This window comes from Dermacentor variabilis, chromosome 2 (genome assembly GCF_050947875.1).
Source record: "Dermacentor variabilis isolate Ectoservices chromosome 2, ASM5094787v1, whole genome shotgun sequence".
In the NCBI taxonomy this organism is placed as follows: Eukaryota; Metazoa; Arthropoda; class Arachnida; order Ixodida; family Ixodidae; genus Dermacentor; species Dermacentor variabilis.
Window position 1 is genome coordinate 74,732,877 of NC_134569.1, and position 19,187 is coordinate 74,752,063.

At 45.0% G+C, this 19,187-nt stretch overlaps 1 protein-coding gene across 1 annotated transcript in view; it reads right to left on the minus strand.

Moving 5' to 3' along the window:
• Positions 1–460: 460 nt before the first annotated feature.
• Positions 461–19,187, minus strand: part of LOC142572096 (arylsulfatase B-like) — a 36,736-nt gene continuing 18,009 nt past the window's right edge. Inside the window, exons 5-10 of the mRNA XM_075680950.1 lie at positions 18,389–18,499; positions 17,585–17,710; positions 16,231–16,357; positions 3,561–3,854; positions 2,232–2,668; positions 461–1,116 (exon numbers count right to left, since the gene is read on the minus strand). Of these exons, the coding sequence (XP_075537065.1) occupies positions 979–1,116; positions 2,232–2,668; positions 3,561–3,854; positions 16,231–16,357; positions 17,585–17,710; positions 18,389–18,499 (1,233 nt within the window). The 3' untranslated portion in view covers positions 461–978. The remainder of the gene's footprint in view (positions 1,117–2,231; positions 2,669–3,560; positions 3,855–16,230; positions 16,358–17,584; positions 17,711–18,388; positions 18,500–19,187) is intronic.

Sequence of the window (19,187 nt, forward strand, 5' to 3'; positions counted from 1 at the left end):
CTGCAGCGAGCCTCTTGTCGTGATGCGCCATTCTGCCTTGCTGGCTCACGAAAGCTTTGCATACGCAGATTGTCATAGCACGCGAGATGTGCGAATTTTTGTTCAAGTTAACGTTCTTCTTATGATGTACTTTGGGCACTCATGAAGATCGTGGTAAGCGTTAATTCATGACAGTTGAAACCCTGAGGAAAGTGGATCTCTTCTGCTCCCACAGCTTTCGATTTCGTTCAAGCTTTCTCGTCGCGTGTTTCTTAACCCCTCATGGTATCACAATTTATCCCGTCAAAAATAAAAAAACTCGCACTCTTCCCGGACAAACTGACGTCCCTACTCTGGATTGAATGGGTAAAGCCTCCACGGTCTTGCCGGCCATAATTGCGGCCATATTGTGGCTATAGTTGGTGCGATATATCGGCGAAGCGCCCACATCCAGAAACAACAAACATGCGGAATATATCTTCGTAAAATAAAATTTATTCTCTTTGTACAGCGTGCCATGGTCTTGAAATAAATACGTTTTCATTCGTGTCGATTTAGCAGTTCTCTCTCTTAAACAATCATTTCCACCAAACAGTCGTCTCAAAGAGGCAGTCCTTGTTGCGATTTGAAATGACCTGTCCTATTTGCAACGGTCGTTGCGTCGTCTTAACATAAATATCTGGCACGTAGCGACGCACGCGTGTTAGAATATATAAAAATATTATTGCTTTGAAACAGTCATCGCTACAGAATGCCTCCCGCTGTCCAAGAATCTAGCTAAAGAGAATTATCAAAACAGGCTTGATGGTAGCCTTTTATCTACGAAGGCGAATAAGCGCTTAGTACAAACGCGAAATTATACGTCGCTAAACAGACGCCATCACAGGCGATTTCTCGGGACATGCCTGTCAGTCGTGTTCTCTCGAAATGTCCCACCATCACACGAAAACTGGCTACGCGTCCGGTCGAATAGCCAGTACCAATAAAAAGGAATAAATATTAGCACGTCGTCCCTGCCCATGGGGCCCAAGTTCCATTGTGGTTCTCAGGAAAGCCTGCGGGATCCTTCTCTTCAAACTGCACTGGCATCGCCATAGCTTGGTAGGCGTCAATGCGCTTCTTCATGATTGCCACGATCTGCAGGCATGAGAGGCATAATTAACGTATGTTGCTTTTCCATTAGCCCAAAATATCGATGGTTGAAAAGATGCTAGCACTTAGATGGGGCACAGGGATCTGCAAAGTCTGCAGTGCAGCCAACACGAAACACTCATCAATGCTGACAAATATAAATAGCACCCCTGGATACATTAGATACATATTTACCACGCAAATGTGGACGCAATTTTTTGTTTCATATCGCAAGGAATAATTCAAAACTAAAGTCAAAACAATGACTTTAGGCATGCACATCAGTATACAGTATACAGGCAAGAAGTCGGTTTAAGTCTTCCTGTATTTCAATTATTCTTTGCTGTCTTCTAATCTTTTCTCTAGAGCAAACTCCCAAAGTATCGTAAGAATCGCAGTGAATTCATTATTCATCTGACATCAGTTATTCCGTGCATTGGCATGAAAGATAAAGTGTTACCACTAGGGAATAGTTGCTCCGGCTCGTTTGACTTGAGAAATATGAATTCCTGTGAAGTAAAACTTAAGAGGCGTCACATGTATAATATTTCAACGCGCAAGACAGCGGTGCATCTCGAAGAGAGGAGATTAGGCAATGTGAATCAGTCGTTCAGTGCGGTCAAGTGCATTATTCGGTGGTCATTGCTCGCGAAGAAAGTGCAGGCCGACACCACAATAAGTCCTCGCATGGTCGTGCCGCATGCGAGGTTCATGCGCTCGTAACCAATAGATGTTGTATTCAAGCGCTACCGCTAGGCGATGCTGACGCAGTCCATAGCCGGCCGCTTTATCATTCTAGACAAGTTCAATGCCCGCTGTACTCTGCAATGAACGAAAATTATTATATTACCACACAAAAGATGAACATAGCAGGCTTTGCTAGCAGACATTTGAAACGCAGAAATTCTCATGCTTGGAAGTACGCTATACCCTCTGCTTATACTGGCTGGCGGTGCTGTTGGTCTCCGAAACTTGTAAGCAACAAATTCAAGAGATTGAAGCACTATTCCCCGCTATGGCCCAAGAAGGATTTCAGGCTCATTTTTTTCCGATGAGGCATCAGTCTTGGCATATTTCAGACCTTTGTTTGTGACTTAAGTGACAGAACTGTCGATACTGACCTCGGGGTACGAGCTGGCCACATTGTTCAGCTCGCACGGATCCGTGACGATATCGAAAAGGTGGACGGAGTCGTTGGATTGGAAGTGATCCCATGGTGACACACGACAGTTCAACGTTGCGCTTTCCCGCCAATATTTAGGAAATCTGAGCCGGTCTGTTTTGTAAAAGCCACGCAGAACTTTGGCTGCCGTTGACTGGTCGAGCAATTTGTCGAGGTCGCGGCTGGGGCGGCTTCCGCCAGGTCTCGGGTACCGCTCGTTCATGAACCCTGTGCCATCTAGTACTAACTTGTAGCGCCACAGTCGCAACCCCGCGGAGTTCAAGAACCTGTAGTCGATGTTATAAAGCATCTCTACTCGAGGTGAGCCCAGTCCGTAGCGCAGGTGCGGCCACATATCGTAGCCGTCGATCTTGCCAAGCGTCTGTACGTCGCCTCCTAAAAACGCGCGCCGCAATGTAAAAAGGGGTCAGTAAGAGCGTTACATAACAAGCCCACAACACAAATAAGCATCTCTTGCTAAGCTGGTTTAGCGTTCATGATAATGAGGGAATTGTGCTTAATGCATCCGGCATTGGGCTTGCTAACTCTTCCGCCACTACCCGCGATGCGATGGTTTCAGCAAAAGTACCATTTTTTATGTTTCGGATTACACACGCTAACACAAATCAACACTAAAACAAGCAAGGTAACAAATAAAATACTTGTGCAATATAACGAGAGCACATGTAAATTAGAAGCAGGAAGAACGTGCTTATTATTAACTCGCATTATTGGCGATTGGGCATCCTGAACAAAAAATAACAGAACGAAAACTGATGCTCTTCTATATATATTGCGCTTTTTTTTCTACTCAGCCCTTATTGGGTTAGAATAATAAGTGGTTGGGCGAGTTGGTTTGACATTATTTTTGCAAAGTAGAACCCTTCTGCACTCCATCTGGCAAAAACACCATTGGGTTGTTGATAGCTTGAGTTGTGTACTTTTGTAGCCCAAGAAAGTTATCGCTAATTGAAGTCAGTTGAAAACAGGTTCAAGTGAGGCGTCGTTAGTTGTTGGTGCAGTCAAGTGTTTCATTTGTTGTAAGAAGAGAGGGAGCATAAGCTTGCTTCAGACATGCGGCTTTTCAAACTGCAACTTTCTTTCTCTATGTAAAGTTATGAAGAGCCCGAAAATAGTGTCTTTGTACAGATAAAATCATTTGCACTTCTACTTCCCATACTTCTTCAATACCCATTGTCCTCTTTGAACACGTGAAACATCTAATTAGCCCATTATATCCCTTCGGTCTTCTAAGCAATATACCATACAACAAGTATAACGAACCAACCTCCAACTGAATATAATGTAGGCAGCCAGTCCGTGATGTGCATAAGCTGATGGGACACTCTTCGAGAGCGGAACAAGAGAGGACTCCAGACAAAAGCGGGAACTCGGGTGCCTCCTTCCCAGACCGTGCCTTTGGACCCGCGGAGCGGCCAGTTGATGCTGCGGGTTGTGTGCACACCCCAGGGTTGTCCGCCGTTGTCGCTGCAGAAGATGATGATGGTGTTTTGCAACATGCGAGCGTCGCTCAGAGCCTTGACCACTTCGCCGACGGACTGGTCTAGTGCGTCAACCATGCCTGTAAACGTGATAAAATAACCACTTAATCACAGCTACATTAAACATGTTGATGTGCTCAGACGTGTTGCACGTGTCGTATAGATATAGAACTGTGCAGGAGGGCTCGACAAGCAGCTCACAGACACTGATTCTCGCAAACCATCAGCTCCCTTAAAGTCGTGGCATTCAACGGCTTGCGTATCGAGAACATGAAATAAACATACGGAAGTCATGACGCTCTTCAGATGAGTACAATAAATTATAGTACCTGCACGATTTAATGAAGAAATTAAAGTTTCAGGAGCACGGGGTAACATTGATGTAGAACCAGGTGAATTGTAGCAGATAACTGAATTATCGCGCATCAGCTGTGTTGCTTGAAGAGGCGGACATTACTAGCATGACAAATAAAGGTAATGTTAGGTAATTAATCATGTTTTACTAGCTATGTTGGAGCGCGGCTCTTAGGCACCCATTTCTGCTTTGAACATGCGCATCCCTGGGTGTACCTCTGCGTCCCTCGTCGTAACAAAGCGAACGAACACAGCGAAGGAAGACTGCGATAGAGAAGAGAGTGCGAGGAAGAAAGCGGAGGAGAAATGTGCAGCGGTACCATAAGGCGTAATGCGGAGGAGGAGCGTATGGCGAAAGCGTAAGAAGAAAAGCGTAGTACCACGCAAGACATGTTCTGTGGTGACGATGGCAACGAGATGCCGCCAGTGTAGCACGCGTTGTCTGTTTACTGATGACGACACCGATAAGGCACGCAGCGAGCGCGTACACTGACACCGTATATGAAAACAAAGTGCTGCATGAGCGTAAGTCTGTCTATGGCAGCTGCTGTGAATCGCGCCCACGCGTCACCCACGCGCTGCCTCTCTCGATCTTGCGGTTAGCGAGGCAGCTGCGCCACATTTCGTTCCGTTTGCAACGTGCCGCACGGGACAGATTGTCCGCGCCAGCTAATATATCGCGAAATGGAGACACGTATAGAGCGGCGCACAAATTTCGCATTAAGGAGTATCGTAATCATCGGTGAATTTTTTTTTTAATTATTCACTTTAATGTTCAGGGCGCAGTAGGAAAATTGAAGACGAACAGTAATGACGTACCATCAGGTTACCGGCAAAAATCTGCTTCGTCGCAGTTTCGAGAAACGCGCACTCCAATTCGGTGTCGAAATTCTTCGCTATTCTGTTTCACACCGTGGAAAAATGAAGCATACTTGAAATCAAGCAAAGGGCTGTGAAGACTGCGGTGGGAAGCTACGCCCGTCTTCCTAAAGTCGCCATCTAACGCCAGAATACTACAGCAATTTAGCACCATTCTCACGATGCCATGAAATAAATGTCCGCTTACGGTTGCATATGTTGACTTCAGCAGACCATCGGATTGTTGATTGTTTCACATACCATAAAAGTACACACATCACCCCCTCCCATGTCCTGCCACTTGTGGCCGTCACTCGAGCTCATGGCTGAGATGACAAACGCCAGCTGCCTTGCCATCTTCCGGTGATTCAGCTCTTGTGGATGGTATCTCGTGTACTGCCCATACAAACATCTTGTCCTTACAACAGCGCACCCGATAGCATAGAAACTCTCCAGATGCCAGCGCGGAAGACTTCTGCAGTGAACGCGATATCGGCTGAAAGGTCGGTTCTTTATTGACTCCATTTCTCATATCTAAATCTGCTGCCCAACTTGTCCAGCACAAACACGTGCATCATTTTTCGGCAAACGTGAATTGCAAGCAATCAATGTTCTTCTAACTTGATCCTGGTTACGTCAGCTAGACTGCGCATGTACACATGCCCATACAAGCCTTCGGATTATGGGAGCCTCAAAAGAAAAAAAACGGAAACCACGGATGTCAGAATCTTCGCGATTGTGAAAGAAATAAACAATGATTGGCAACCAATTGCTATACACACACATACATACACACGCATATATATATATATATATATATATATATATATATATATATATATATATATCGATTCTGTAACCCAGTGGCCGCACATCGTTGTACCTGCCATTAAACACGTCAATCGTGCTGCGAAGTGTACAGGGGACTCATGTGCAGAGCACTTGGAAAAATCCAAGCTGTTCATGGCTTCGCGTAGCCACAAGGATGGTTAAACCTTCAACTCTACTTCAATTTCAGTTATTAGAGAGTTATATATAGCTGAGCGCATTTACGGGTCAGTGGTCCCAGCGGGCGTGCGGAGACGGCAGAGGAGTGCCGAAGTGCTTTAGCTCGGCGATGTCTCGCTCGGTGGAGTGGAGTAGTGTTCTTGGGGAGCGTATACAGGGATACTAGATTGGAGTAGAGTCACTGGAAAAAATTTCAGAGTACCGCAAAGGTCGGGATTTGACTGGCAACACTGAGCGGCCACCGCCATATACCTTCCAAGCCGACTGCGTCGCGGGAAGGCCGCCGTGTTGGAAGAGCTTGATATTCGGTGACACATCAGGTTGAGTGTTTACTGAAGTACAAATACTTTGTGCCCGGAGACAATGGCTGCTAAGAAATAAAAGAAAATGTTAGTTTGTGCGAAGTAATGCAGCCGGTGGTAGTTTTGCACGCCGATCGTGTTTACTGCTGGAACTGTGTTACGATTGCGGGCAGCCGCTTAGCGCTGCTATCGGGAACTTATGCACGCGTTCTTTCCCCTTCCGCGGAGCGAGCTACGAATGAAACATTTCGTCCCTTCGAGCCGCAATGAGGCAAGCTTGTGCTTTTGGGCATGAACATCGCGGACCACCGCCGGCTTCTATGGAATGTTTCCAAGCAGGACGAAACTAACACCTGACAGTGTCACGTGTACGTACGTTCATTGTATAATTTCACAAGCTAAATCGGATACATTTATTTAGTTTGTAATCGGATACCGCGTGTTCTCGACTTGTTTCTCGTAGTCCCGCTTGCAATTGTGTTAATAATTCTCCTTCGTTGGTGTGGTTGTTAATTTCTACGCCAATTTCTTCAAGTAGCGCCCTCCCAGGACGTGTCCCCATTATTCTCTCCTGGTGGGCCACCTGTTGAGCCTCAGCTATCTCCTCTAGTGTGTTATGCAGCCCTAGGCGCAATAAGCTATCATTGGCCGTACTGATGGGAAGTCCTAGTGCAGTCTTTATAAGTCGTCTGATTAAAGCGTTTAGCTTGTTCTTATGGGCCTGTGTCCATTGTAGCATGCCAGCCACGTACGAGAAGTGGCAAAAGGCGAATGCATGTACCAATCTGATGGCACTGTCTTCTCCTAGCCCCTTATGCTTGTTGGTAACTCTACGCAGAAGCCTAATGACTTCTTCTGAGTTGTTAGAGATGTATTCTATCATCCTGCAATTAGATCCGTTCGCTTGCAGGAGAAGTCCTAACACTCTAATAGTCTCCACCTGCCTGATTGGTTCTCCATTCTTGGCGCATATGTCAATGCGGGGTTCTTCCTCTGGGATATATCCGTTCGGCCTGCGCCCACGCTTACTGCTCCGTAATACCAATAGTTCTGATTTTTTAGCAGAGCAGTTCAGTCCCATACCCTCAAGTGTTGTTTCTACCACATAAATGCTTTCCTGTAGTTTGATCTCTGTTTGTCCCATATTACCTTCGGCACTCCAGATTGTTATATCATCTGCATATATAGCAAAGTGGATACCCTCAATCTGCGCGAGACCTCGAGCCACTTTTGACATTGCCAAATTAAATAACATGGGAGATAGGACAGACCCTTGTGGTGTCCCACGATTCCCAAGTTCCAGGGTTGTCGATTGGAGCTCGCCTAACCTGAGACAAGCAGAACGGCCACCGAGAAAGGCTTTGACTGTATTGTGCAATCGCTTACCCAATCCCATCTCCGAGAGGATATCCAATATGGCCCTGTGCTTGATGCGATCAAAGGCCTTTTCTACATCTAGGCCTAGAAGAGCTCTCGTATGTAGCGGGCTAGCAAGAATAAGGTGATGCTTGGTTAAAAGCATTGCATCTTGAGTCGAAAGTCCAGGACGGAAACCGATCAGGTTATGCGGAAGAACATTTCTGTTTTCTACATACTTAGTCAGTCTATTGAGTATGACATGCTCCATGGTTTTGCCCAGACATGATGTTAATGATATGGGTCTTAGGTTATCTAGATTGAGTTGCTTGCCTGGTTTGGGAATAAGAATTGTGTTAGCAATTCTCCATTCCTTCGGATAATCACCGTTTTTCCAGAGTTCGTTGAAATACTCTGTTAAATATTTTATGGAATGATCGTCCAAATTTTTCAACAGCCTATTGGAAATGCCATCTGGACCGGCAGCAGATCTACTGTTGAGGTCGTACAGGGCTGCACGAACTTCGCTTTCTGTGAAGTCTTGATCCATAGGCTCACAGTCTTCCCCTGTATAATCAGGCAGGTCTGTACTCTCATCGCTATCCTTAAGTGGTAAATACCTAGCTGCGAGCCGATCCAGAATGGCCTCCTCCGTTGTGTCCGGCAAATGTTTGTTGTATGGTTAGAAGTGTCATGCTGTCAGCCTAACGCTGGGCTGCCCAAGGAGGCTTCCAGGGTTTTCTTGAATGAAGCCCTGTTTCAGACATGTGAAACAAGAAAAACATGAAAGGTAGCTGTAATAATAAGTTGAAAGACCCAACTAAAGAGAGGAAGAATACCTTATAAAGGTTTAGAAGTTTACGCAGTGAGATAATTAAAATAGCTCAATTGAGATGTAAACGTGCATGTGGCCGCAAACACGCAGCTTCAAGGATTGCTAACATTTAAACCATTTCTATTTTTGTACCAGTGCTAACACAACTGCACAGAAAGCGGCCATTATCTGGACGCACGACATGCATTGACCATGTTTTTATTCAATGCGATCGTCACGGTCTGCCAAAAACAAGTGTCATATGAGTCGAGTGACTCGAGGCGACAGCACGCTCACGTGCGCGGAGAAATAATGCGAGTACCAGCTGGTGCACGTAAGGACGCGGAATTCTCGCGCGACAAGTGTGCCTTCGCGTGCCACGACCACCGCGTGTGTTGAGCAACAAACGCTTACACCCGTGTCAAGCGTGCAAGACGCGAACGATCCCTGCAATGAACTCCTATTTTCGTAGCATCGCTAACACGGCGTGCACTTCGCTTAAATGTCTTCTAAAACAGTGCCGAAAAGCACAAGCAAGGTGTACTTGTACCTCGCACACGCGGGTGTTTTTTGTAGGCTTGAAGTTCTCCCGGCCGATTCTGTGTAACCACGCAGAACGACGCTCTCGGTCATTTTTCCCGGTCGGAATCGTATAAAAAGTCTTTCCAGACTCGTTTCGGTTGCTGCATCCAAAGGCACAGCAGCCAGGCATGATTTCCTTCCAGTCAAACGCGAGCGCGACAATCGGAACACACAAAAAAAGCGTAGGGAATCTGCGCTGCCTGCGCTCAAACTCAGCCGGCCCGCCCGGCGCTTGGAAGGTATATGGCACCCGAAAGTCACGTGGTGCGGTTGAGCCAATGAACGTGTCGGCGGCGCGGGGAAAACAAATTCGGTACTCTGAAATTTTTTCCAGTGACTCTAGATTGGAGCGCTTTGCTGCGCCATCTGTCGAACAAGGTTGGAGTTACTGTGAAAAGATCAGTGCGTTCACTTCAGGTTCTTGATCGTGGTGTTCCTCTTCAAGTCATCTCCAAACTACGTCGTTGCTGAATTTTCTCGCAGAATACAGAGGTGCTCTTCAGTGATGAAACACCCCGGAGGCTTTTTCGCCTGCAGGCGAGCGAGTGCCGCGTTTGAATACCGCGCAGTCAAGAAACACTGACGAGTCAGGCCCGAATGCTCAATTGGCTGGGACCAATCCTGCAATGCTCTCACTCCGTACAACTTCTCCTGTCGTGATCTTCCAAAAGTGGTCAGCTTCAGCCAACAAGCCGAGTGGAAAGAACGAAAAGACCTACATGTCAACCACTGTGCTACGGCGCTCACTTTCCTACAGAAACTGGCGAAGAGGTTATCGATGTATGATATGCTCGTCCGGTAGTGCCTGGTACTCGGCGACGTGGTAGTGGTCCTCAGGAATATTCTCAAGGAACGGGCTGTTTAGTACATACCCCGTCAGGAAGCTGTAAGAAGTTTCCGTCTGCTAAGCTTTAGGTAGTGTGCCATGCATCATCGCATGCTTAATGCTTTCCATCGCTGAAGGACTTCTTGGCAAAGGGTCCAACTTCAACTAACATCCGGTGAAAGTCCTGCTTCACTTTCAGTGTCACCGACTCCGCATAAGCACGGAAGTGACTTGAATGGTCACCCGCGCCATGATCAGAGTGCCCTGAGGGTCAGACAGGCATCTGCAGTTCAACAATGAGACGGTGTGTGGCACGGCATATGTCCTGCTTCAAGGGTAAAACAAACTTGACACGCTTGACTTAAAAGGGCCCTCGGGCATGGCGAAAAGACAGTTGGCAGATGGCATCATCATCATCATCATCATTTATTTACCCTTAAAGGCCCTTGGCTTAGGGCATTACATAAGGGGGGGAGCAGTCGTTACATATACAATGGTCGGTAACAACAAAAAAGCAACACAAAGTTCAGGATTCATGTTCAACATTAACATCATTAGAAGCATCAACACTAAGATAGACACAGCGGCTCAAGAACAACTTGGAAACAAAACAAAACACGCATACACATTCAAAAACACGGCAAAATAGCTCAGCTCTTGAAATGTGCTGTTAATAAGTGCCTGAATTTATTAGGTTCTATTTCAGTAACTATGGAATCGGGTAAGTCATTCCACAATGTAATGGAGCTAGGTAAAAAAGATTTATTAAATGAGTTTGTGGAGCCATGTATGCGCTGCAAACTTAAGGAGTTGAAAAGACGGCGTGAGGTGCGAAGCGGCGGGTGTAATACAGAATTTCTTAGCTGTGGGAAGGTATAGTATAATTTGTTAAATAGGCAAAGCTGTGAAACTTTACGCCGAAGTGCCAGGGGTTGAAGATAAAGGGATGCCTTGATAAGAATTATACTGTGTCGTCTGTCATACTGCGATGTGATAAAACGGGCCGCGCGATTTTGGATGGCTTCAAGCTGATCGATTAGATAGTTCTGATGGGGATTCCAGATCGCCGAGGCATATTCGAGTTTCGAACGGATGAATGTTACGTAGGCGAGTTGACGGACAGAACGGGGTGAAAAAGCGAGGGATCGTCTGATAAACCCAAGCAACTTAGAAGCATCTGTACAAAGTTTTGCAATGTGCTCAGACCATGTTAGTTTGTTGTTCACGATGATTCCAAGATACCTGTATGATTCTGTTTCAGAGAGTGGTGTAGAATTTAATGAATACGGATAGCTGAGGTTATTTCGCTTTCTTGATACATGCATGAACTTACATTTGGAAATGTTCAGTTGCATAAGCCATGTCGCACACCAGGTTTCTATGAGATTTAAGTCGCGTTGAAGCAGAGCCTGATCATCGGGAGTAGATATGCGGCGGTAAAGGACACAATCGTCTGCGAAGAGGCGGATACAAGATGATATGGCATTAGGAAGATCATTTATAAATACCAGAAAAAGGAGTGGTCCCAGCACTGATCCCTGGGGGACACCAGAGATGACTGTAGTATTTTGCGATCTGTGGTTCCCTATTACTGTATATTGTGAGCGTTCGCGGAGAAAGCAGTCAATCCATGACAAGATTAAAGGGTCAACGTGGAGGCAGGACAGTTTTGCCATTAAACGCCGATGTGGAACGCGATCGAAGGCTTTGGAGAAGTCTAGGTAAATGACGTCAGTTTGAAAAGAAGAATCTAAGTTTAAGTGAAGGTCTGTGGTGAATTCGAAAAGCTGGGACTCGCATGAATGGCCTGATCTAAAACCGTGCTGTTTTTCATAGAAGAAAGAGTTATTGTCGAGGTGTGATGCGATCTGCGAATATAAAATGTGCTCCAGCAGCTTGCATGGAATAGATGTTAATGAAATTGGGCGGTAATTAGAAGGATCGGATCGATTGCCTGCCTTAAATACTGGGGTTATTTTACTAGTTTTCCAATCATTTGGTATTTCGCCGTTTGAAACAGATTGCTGAAAAATAATTTGCAAAATACGGCTAGAAATGCTCACGGTGCCCTTCAATATTTTGGCAGTTATGTTGTCTGGTCCAGGAGCGCTTGACAACTTAAGGTTGTCGATGAGTTTAGCGATACCTTCATGGGTTATAAGAACTGGTGGCATTAGGGAAAAACTAGTAGCAGCATATTGGGGGAGTACGAAGTGCAGGTTCGTGGGTGAACACGGAGGAAAAATATGAATTCATGACATCCGCGCGCTCAATATCAGGGACATGTAAGCCATCATGGTTAATCAAAGAAATGTTTTGAGTACGACTTTTGCACGGGGTGACCAGGTTCCAGAATTTTTGGGGGTTAACGCGCATAATGTTTTCAAGATCTTTGTGAAAAAATTTCTTTTTAGAACGTCGTAGTATGCTAATGTATTCTTGGAGGCACTTGCTGTACGTTTCCCATTTTTTTACAGAATTCGTGTGCTTGGCCGCACGATAGAGGCGCTTCTTTTTGTTTGCTAACTGTCGCAAGGCGTTGCTATACCAGGGCTTGTTACAGTCACCACGTATGCAAACAAGGGGGACATAGGTTTCGACAAGGGATAAGATTTTATTCTTGTAGAGCAACCAGATTTGTTCTACTGATCTAGTGGGTGCGGCCTGCTGGAAAAGGTGGAAAAAAGTTTCTAACTCACGGTTAATAGGGCGAAAATCTGCTTTATTGTAGTCGCGAATGTATTTAATGGAGCGTTGCTTTGTGACGATGGGAACGGAAAAATTGAACACAAGCACCTCGTGATCGCTCAGACCAGTGATGCTTGTTAATGACTCAATTAACGCAGGTTTGGAAGCGAGAACAAGATCGAGAATGTTGTCGCCACGAGTAGGCACTTTAACTGTCTGGGTGAAGTTAAACGTGAGGACTAAGTCAATGAATTTGTTCGACGGACCGGAAGGTGCTGACAGTGTTTCCCAGTCAATATCGGGAAAGTTAAAGTCTCCACAAAGTAGGAAGTTCGCATGGACAAACCGAGAGTGCAGATCAAGTAGGACGGAGTGAAGGTCGGTAAAAAAGGAGCGGTCGGAATTAGGAGGCCGATAACAAGCAACAATAATGTTTGTACAGCTAGGAAGGGTCAGTTTAACGCAAAGTATCTCGTGAGAGGAACTAACATGGACGGGGGATGTAAGCAATTCTGATTTCGAGAGAACAAGGACGCCACCACCCCTTCTTCCCGATCTGTCGAGCCTGTAAGCAATAAAATTTTTTGTTTCAGAAAGAAGTTCTGTGTCGTCGATATCTGGAGTTAACCAAGACTCGGTAAAAATAGCAATGTCCGCGGAACTATCTTCAAGAAGGGACCCTACTGCTTCTTTTTTTGGGAGGTAACTGCGGATATTTGTCAGTATTAGAGTCATGTTCTTTGAAGCCCGCGCATTTCTGTTAGCTAATGATGTTTGATGAGGATTGGCACGTAGTGGGCGGAAAGCAGATGGTGGTGATGGCTATGATGACAATAGCTCTGTTACAGTGTCGGCTGTGTCATTGTAGACGTATTGCTTGCTACCAATAACAAGTTTGTTGAAACGTATCTTGAACGCAGCGTTATTTTGCTGAGCATACGCAAAAAGTTTTTTACGGGCCAATCTGACAAGGGCTGAATAATCTTCGCGAACAGTATACCCTGAATTTTTAAGCTGAGATGTAGCTGAAAGTATCAATGATTTGGTTTTGAAACGCGCAAATTTTACAATAATGGGGCGTTTCTTAGCTTCCGTGTAACGACCCATTCGGTGCGCGCGCTCAATGTCAGCAGGATCAAGTGACACACGAAGTTTCTCGCGACAGAAGGAAACGACATGTTCTTCAGATCGTGCCCACGAAACGTGGGCACGATCTGAAGAACATGTCGTGCCCACGTTTCGTTTGTTCACAACAGCGTGCCCACGTTTCGTGGGCACGCTGTTGTGAACATCTCAGCCAAGTTTTGCAGTCGTGCGCTTGCAAGCGGAGCGGTAAATAAGAGTTGTAACACGGTAAATAAGAGGACATGTTCCATGGTTTCCTAAGTGCTGCAACTGTCACAAGCAGCGCTCTCAGCGATTCCGAAATGGCATATAATATGGGCTGTAACTGGGCGATCATTGGCTATCGCAATTATTTCCACTGTGTATGTGCGCCGTGGCATTCCAAGAAAAACTCGAAGTGCCTGCACTTGAATGCCCTCGTTTGTGCGAATGTTACTTCTAACAGTATTGGTCACTACAAGTAATCTGTATCTCACATATCTGAGATATATCTGAGTACATGTGACATCACATGTACTGACGTACCTCACGTTTTTTCTCTAAGGAAATTGAGAAGGTAGAAATGGCCGCTTGGATTTCTTCCGGCAGGCCAAATGGGGACTCCAGCTGAGGTCTCGATCAATGATGGCCCATAAGAAACTGTTCGTCCTGCTATAACAAAGGTTTTGCTCATTGACAGTTATGGTGTACGACGTACTTGGCTGCAGCGTAAACGCAACAAACGCACCTTTCACATCTGGAATTCAGAGGTCTTTTGGCTAAGATACGCTGATATTGACGACTTGGCTCTTTGAAGGATCGCGCTTGTACCTGAGGCCGTGTTACACCTCACGTCCGCATGCAGATGTCAACGGCGTACATTGGCATTTAGTATGCGTTTCACTTAGTAAGCGTTCCACGAAATGGTGAAGAACAAGGTTGAATAGTGTGGGGCACAAGATATCACCTTGAGGAACACCATGGTGTGCGAGATGTATATAAAGAGGTCTGACCGCTATTGCTCTTAAGAAAGACGCGATGTGCAAGTATCTGCAGGTCCCACAGTACACTCTACAACCAAGGTCAACCGATTCAAGAGCATCAAGTATGGCACCATGTATGAGCAACATTGTCATAAGCTCCTACGTGCAGAAACATAGCAACGAATAACCGTCTACATCTCTTCTTACGTTCAACGTAGGTCGATGACGTTATCAATATTATAAGCATACTACTATACCTGCCAACCTCAGAGCTCCCTTACGCCCCCGCACCCCATGAGGGAAGGACATTACAATTTCTTTTTGCCATGAGCAGATATCTTTTGACGGATACAAACGCACTTTATTAACGACAATTTACTTCATGACGCAGCACATAAGCAGCAACGAACGTGGGAGACCCCAGACTCATGACAAATATCCCGTTGCTTTGAGCTTAAATATCACTGCTGCAGTGGCTGTAGTGACTGTAGTTGCTGATTTTACCTGCTGTGTAAACTTGTCTGAATAACCTTCGTCGAAGCAGGTGTCATTCCGGTGCCTTCACGATCAGAAGATTTCGAAAAATGGCTTCAGATACCGATGAGCGAAACCTTCCCACGAAGAAAACTACCCGTAAAATTTGACACAACATTCGCAAAATTGTAGAAAGAGCTGAAATCTGTTAACTTTACGAGAAAATTGAGAAAGTACGCAGGTATGATACTATACTATACCCCTATGCTATGATGGATAATATTGGCATTCTACAGCGAGAAAGGACAAAGCAAGTAGATCTTCTGAACAACTCTGCAAGATGCGAAAGGCGGTTGCTGCGCAGATGTGCAAGTTCCTTAGAGAACATATGGACGAGATCACTAGTGTAGAATAACTCCCAGTAGTTAAATTAACACTCTTAGTCTTAGAAAGCCAGCGAATTTGTGGTCTAGGTACGACCAAAGCAATTTATTTGGCTAGTCGCACCATCTTTGTGCTACTTCAATTATCCCAGCACTATAATGCATTCCTGGTGCATTCATAATGCATTCCTCTTGCTTTGTTTCACTACTTTCATTGTCGTGGTGCACGATAGACGATAACCTTTCAGTTATTTATCATATACAGGTCCTTAGAAGACCTGAAATCTAGGTTTTAATGGTATTACAGGTATCCAATAACGTAAGTAAGCTAGTTTAACAATCCTCATTCCACACAATATCTTGTCCCGTGTACTTGACTTCTGCATCGTTCAACTTTGAGCACTACAGAAACTTCCCCACGGACGCTTACCAACTAGCTCAGTTTTCCATTTTAAAGCACTTTATATTTGACTTTGTTCAGAAATTGAAAAGGTTATATGTTTAATTCGATATTCAAATGTAATTTTTTTCTAGAATGTGCGTATTCAGTTTGATTCGACGATTTGCCTTTTCGAGCACTTAAAAATGAAACTCATGTTGCAGATTGCGCATATAGCCTAGAAGTGACGAGTGCGTTCTGCTGATCACGGTAATTACGCTGTGCATATTCTCAGCTCCAGCCGATTCGTTGCTTAATTTCTCATTGCAAAATTCAATCTCTTACCTGCGTATATTGTTCTATTCTTTTCTCCAATGTAAGGAAACTTGTCAACATTTTCCTGCGGCGCCTGAAATGGCTCAGGCTCTCCTGCTCCGTGCGGTGACTGGTGACTCAACAGCAGAAAGAGTGGCTGGGAATGGGACAACAGAAACGGCACGCAATATGATAGAGTGCATCGGACAATCAATGGCAGGAAATTATAGCACGTCTCAGGTGTATGCAACCAGATAGTCCTTAGTTGATTGCAAGATGAATTAGGAGTTACGTGTTCCACGGGATTCGCACAAAACAAATAGGTTCACCAGACGATGGAGGCTTCAAGTAACAAACAGTTGTGGAAGAAGAAATATAGCTGGAAATATAGCGTTTCGGCAAGGGGACTTGTCTTCAGTTACTGTTCACAAGAAGGCAAGTACCCTTGTTGAAACATTTGCTCCAGCAACCATTCCTTGTTTTACAATCTTTCTTTTCAATTAAAACATTTACGCGTCTGTAATTTGGTGAACAATTTGCGTTTGGCGATCAATTAGCAGGCAAACAAGAGGACCAAAGGAAGCTAAGCACCACAGCGTTAAAACAACTCAAGAAAGCACTATTTGTCGCTCATGATGCTGTATGAAGACAAATATAGCCACTCGAGGACACATCGAACAGCTAGAAACGGACTTCGTATATGTGTCACACGTACAAACCCATGTTGCGGGGATGATAAACTTCAAATGAAAATATTTCACTTTGCCAGTTTTCTTGTGGTTGGGATAAGAAACGGAAATCGATATCTGTCAGGTCAACTGGCGGATTGCTCGACGTTCCTGTCTGCGTCCTGAGGTTGTCCCCGTCTCGTAACCCTTCAGTCATCTGCAGAGTTCTCTTCAGCATTACAGTGACATATAATTATAATTCCTTGGCATGAGAAATATCACTCACTGTCCATGTTAGAACAAGCGCTAGCATACAGGGCACGACTGACATGCACACGTAACGAGGTAACGGAATGGCTTTTCTCGGAGGTTGGTGCCTTACCCGTTGACGTTTGAACACTTCGTACAATTACCCAGTATTTAGTTATGGTTTCACAATAAACCTAAGGTTGTCTTATTAGCTTACTCCGATTTCTTGTGTCGTATGAACGTCACATGACTACACAACCTTTTTTATGCTTTGCGCCTAAGTATGACCAATTAGGTCCTCTAATAGGTGGTTCATTTCTTTCTTATGGCCATGAGCATTTTTTTTCAACTCATTACTGGCACCCTTGAGCCGTAGCCGACATATGAATCAAATGCAGTAACCGGAAGCAAGCGTTTTCAACCACTCCATTTGATCCCCCAGCTAAATGTAATCTACATACACTTACCTTTGAATTATTTCGGCTACGGATGAGATGTTTTGCTCTATGCGTGTACAGCGTCGTAGAATAGGAGCCGTATGCAGACCATAAAGGATCCATGTTGAGCCAGAAATCCTGACCGGTGTGGTTTTGCTAGACAAAAAAAAATGGAGATGGCACTACAATTTCTACACAGTTTGCTGAGTACTCACGTATGACCTGTATTCAGCACGAAATAAGTACGCAAGTCCAACCCACCTGCTGTAATATGAGAAGCCAAGTTTTCGCGAAACGAGTAAATAAATGGCATGCAACTGGCTATCTTCTGCGCAACGTTTTCCACCGTAGGTATTAACTGCCTGCCAGTGAAGACACGAAGACTTCCCAGCATGCGACCCAGGTGGTGTGCATAGTACGGTATCTGGGATTGGACCCTTCAGCTATGGCTCTGTATACAGTGTCGGCGCGCCGATCCAGGAGGCACTGAAACTTTACGGTAAAGTTAACTTTACTCGGCTAAACACCAGCCAATCGAAATCCCAAACCCTAAGCTGTTTACTTTATTGAAGGAATTGTGCGCTTGATGACGTATATTTGTTGTAACGAAGATACTAAGGCATCATTTGTTTTACCACGGCGTAATTTTGTAGAAAACAACACAAGCAAGCCAGGAACCTGTGATGGTTGTAACAAATGACAGTTACGCCCTGCGTATGAGCTAATAGGCAAGACAGCATCATCCAGGCCCGGTGAGTACGGGAGAGCTTGCAATGAAAGCTTTGCCTTAATATACCCGCCTCGGTTGCGTGTAACATTCGGAAACATGCGTACATATGTTATGCTGTGGTTGTAGTAGTCTTCTTCTCCGCTGTAATAGCCGTAGAAGCTGTCGAAGCCCCGGCAAGTCGGAGTTAGGCTCGTCTTGTAGTAGCCAAGAGCCCACTGCACACAAAAAATATGAACGTGCTGTACAACTGGTACCGAAAGAAGAGCGTTCTGAAAGACTACAGTCAGCTTTGCAGCTGCATCTTTTTCAATGGTTCGATACTTTTTGCAACACAATTGCAATGGGTATTTTATCAATAAACTAATTTCTGCTCATTCTTAGTTACAGCATATGTATGTAAACTGCATTCTATCTGCAGACGAGCAAAGAAGGATATGTATCTTAGAAGACGGTTGATTGTTCTCAATGCTCAAGGTGACTGTAGATGAATGTATAAAGCATCATAAAGCCCACGGTCCTGTTATTTTTTTTCTCTTTCTTATTCCGTGATACTTGCGCGCTAGATGCCAGAACGACGTGTGTTGCGGTCTGATGATATTACAATCTTTAATTACACGTAGCCGTAGCGTCGGCGCTGAGAACACACTAATTAGCGGACTAGCTGAATGAAAACAGGAGGCACGAGTCTGCCTGTCTAGACATGAGTTAGAGAGGGTGTTTCATAAATAGGCGGATTCAACACGAATTGTGAACGTTACACTCTGAAGCACAATGGCGAAAGAATTCGTAATATCGCCGAAACAACTGTAGAATACTGTTTGAACACATGCCCGAAGCGAAGCAATAAATAGGGACTATATTAGGGAAACGAAGTAAATATATATTCCACGAGAAGTGTTTTTT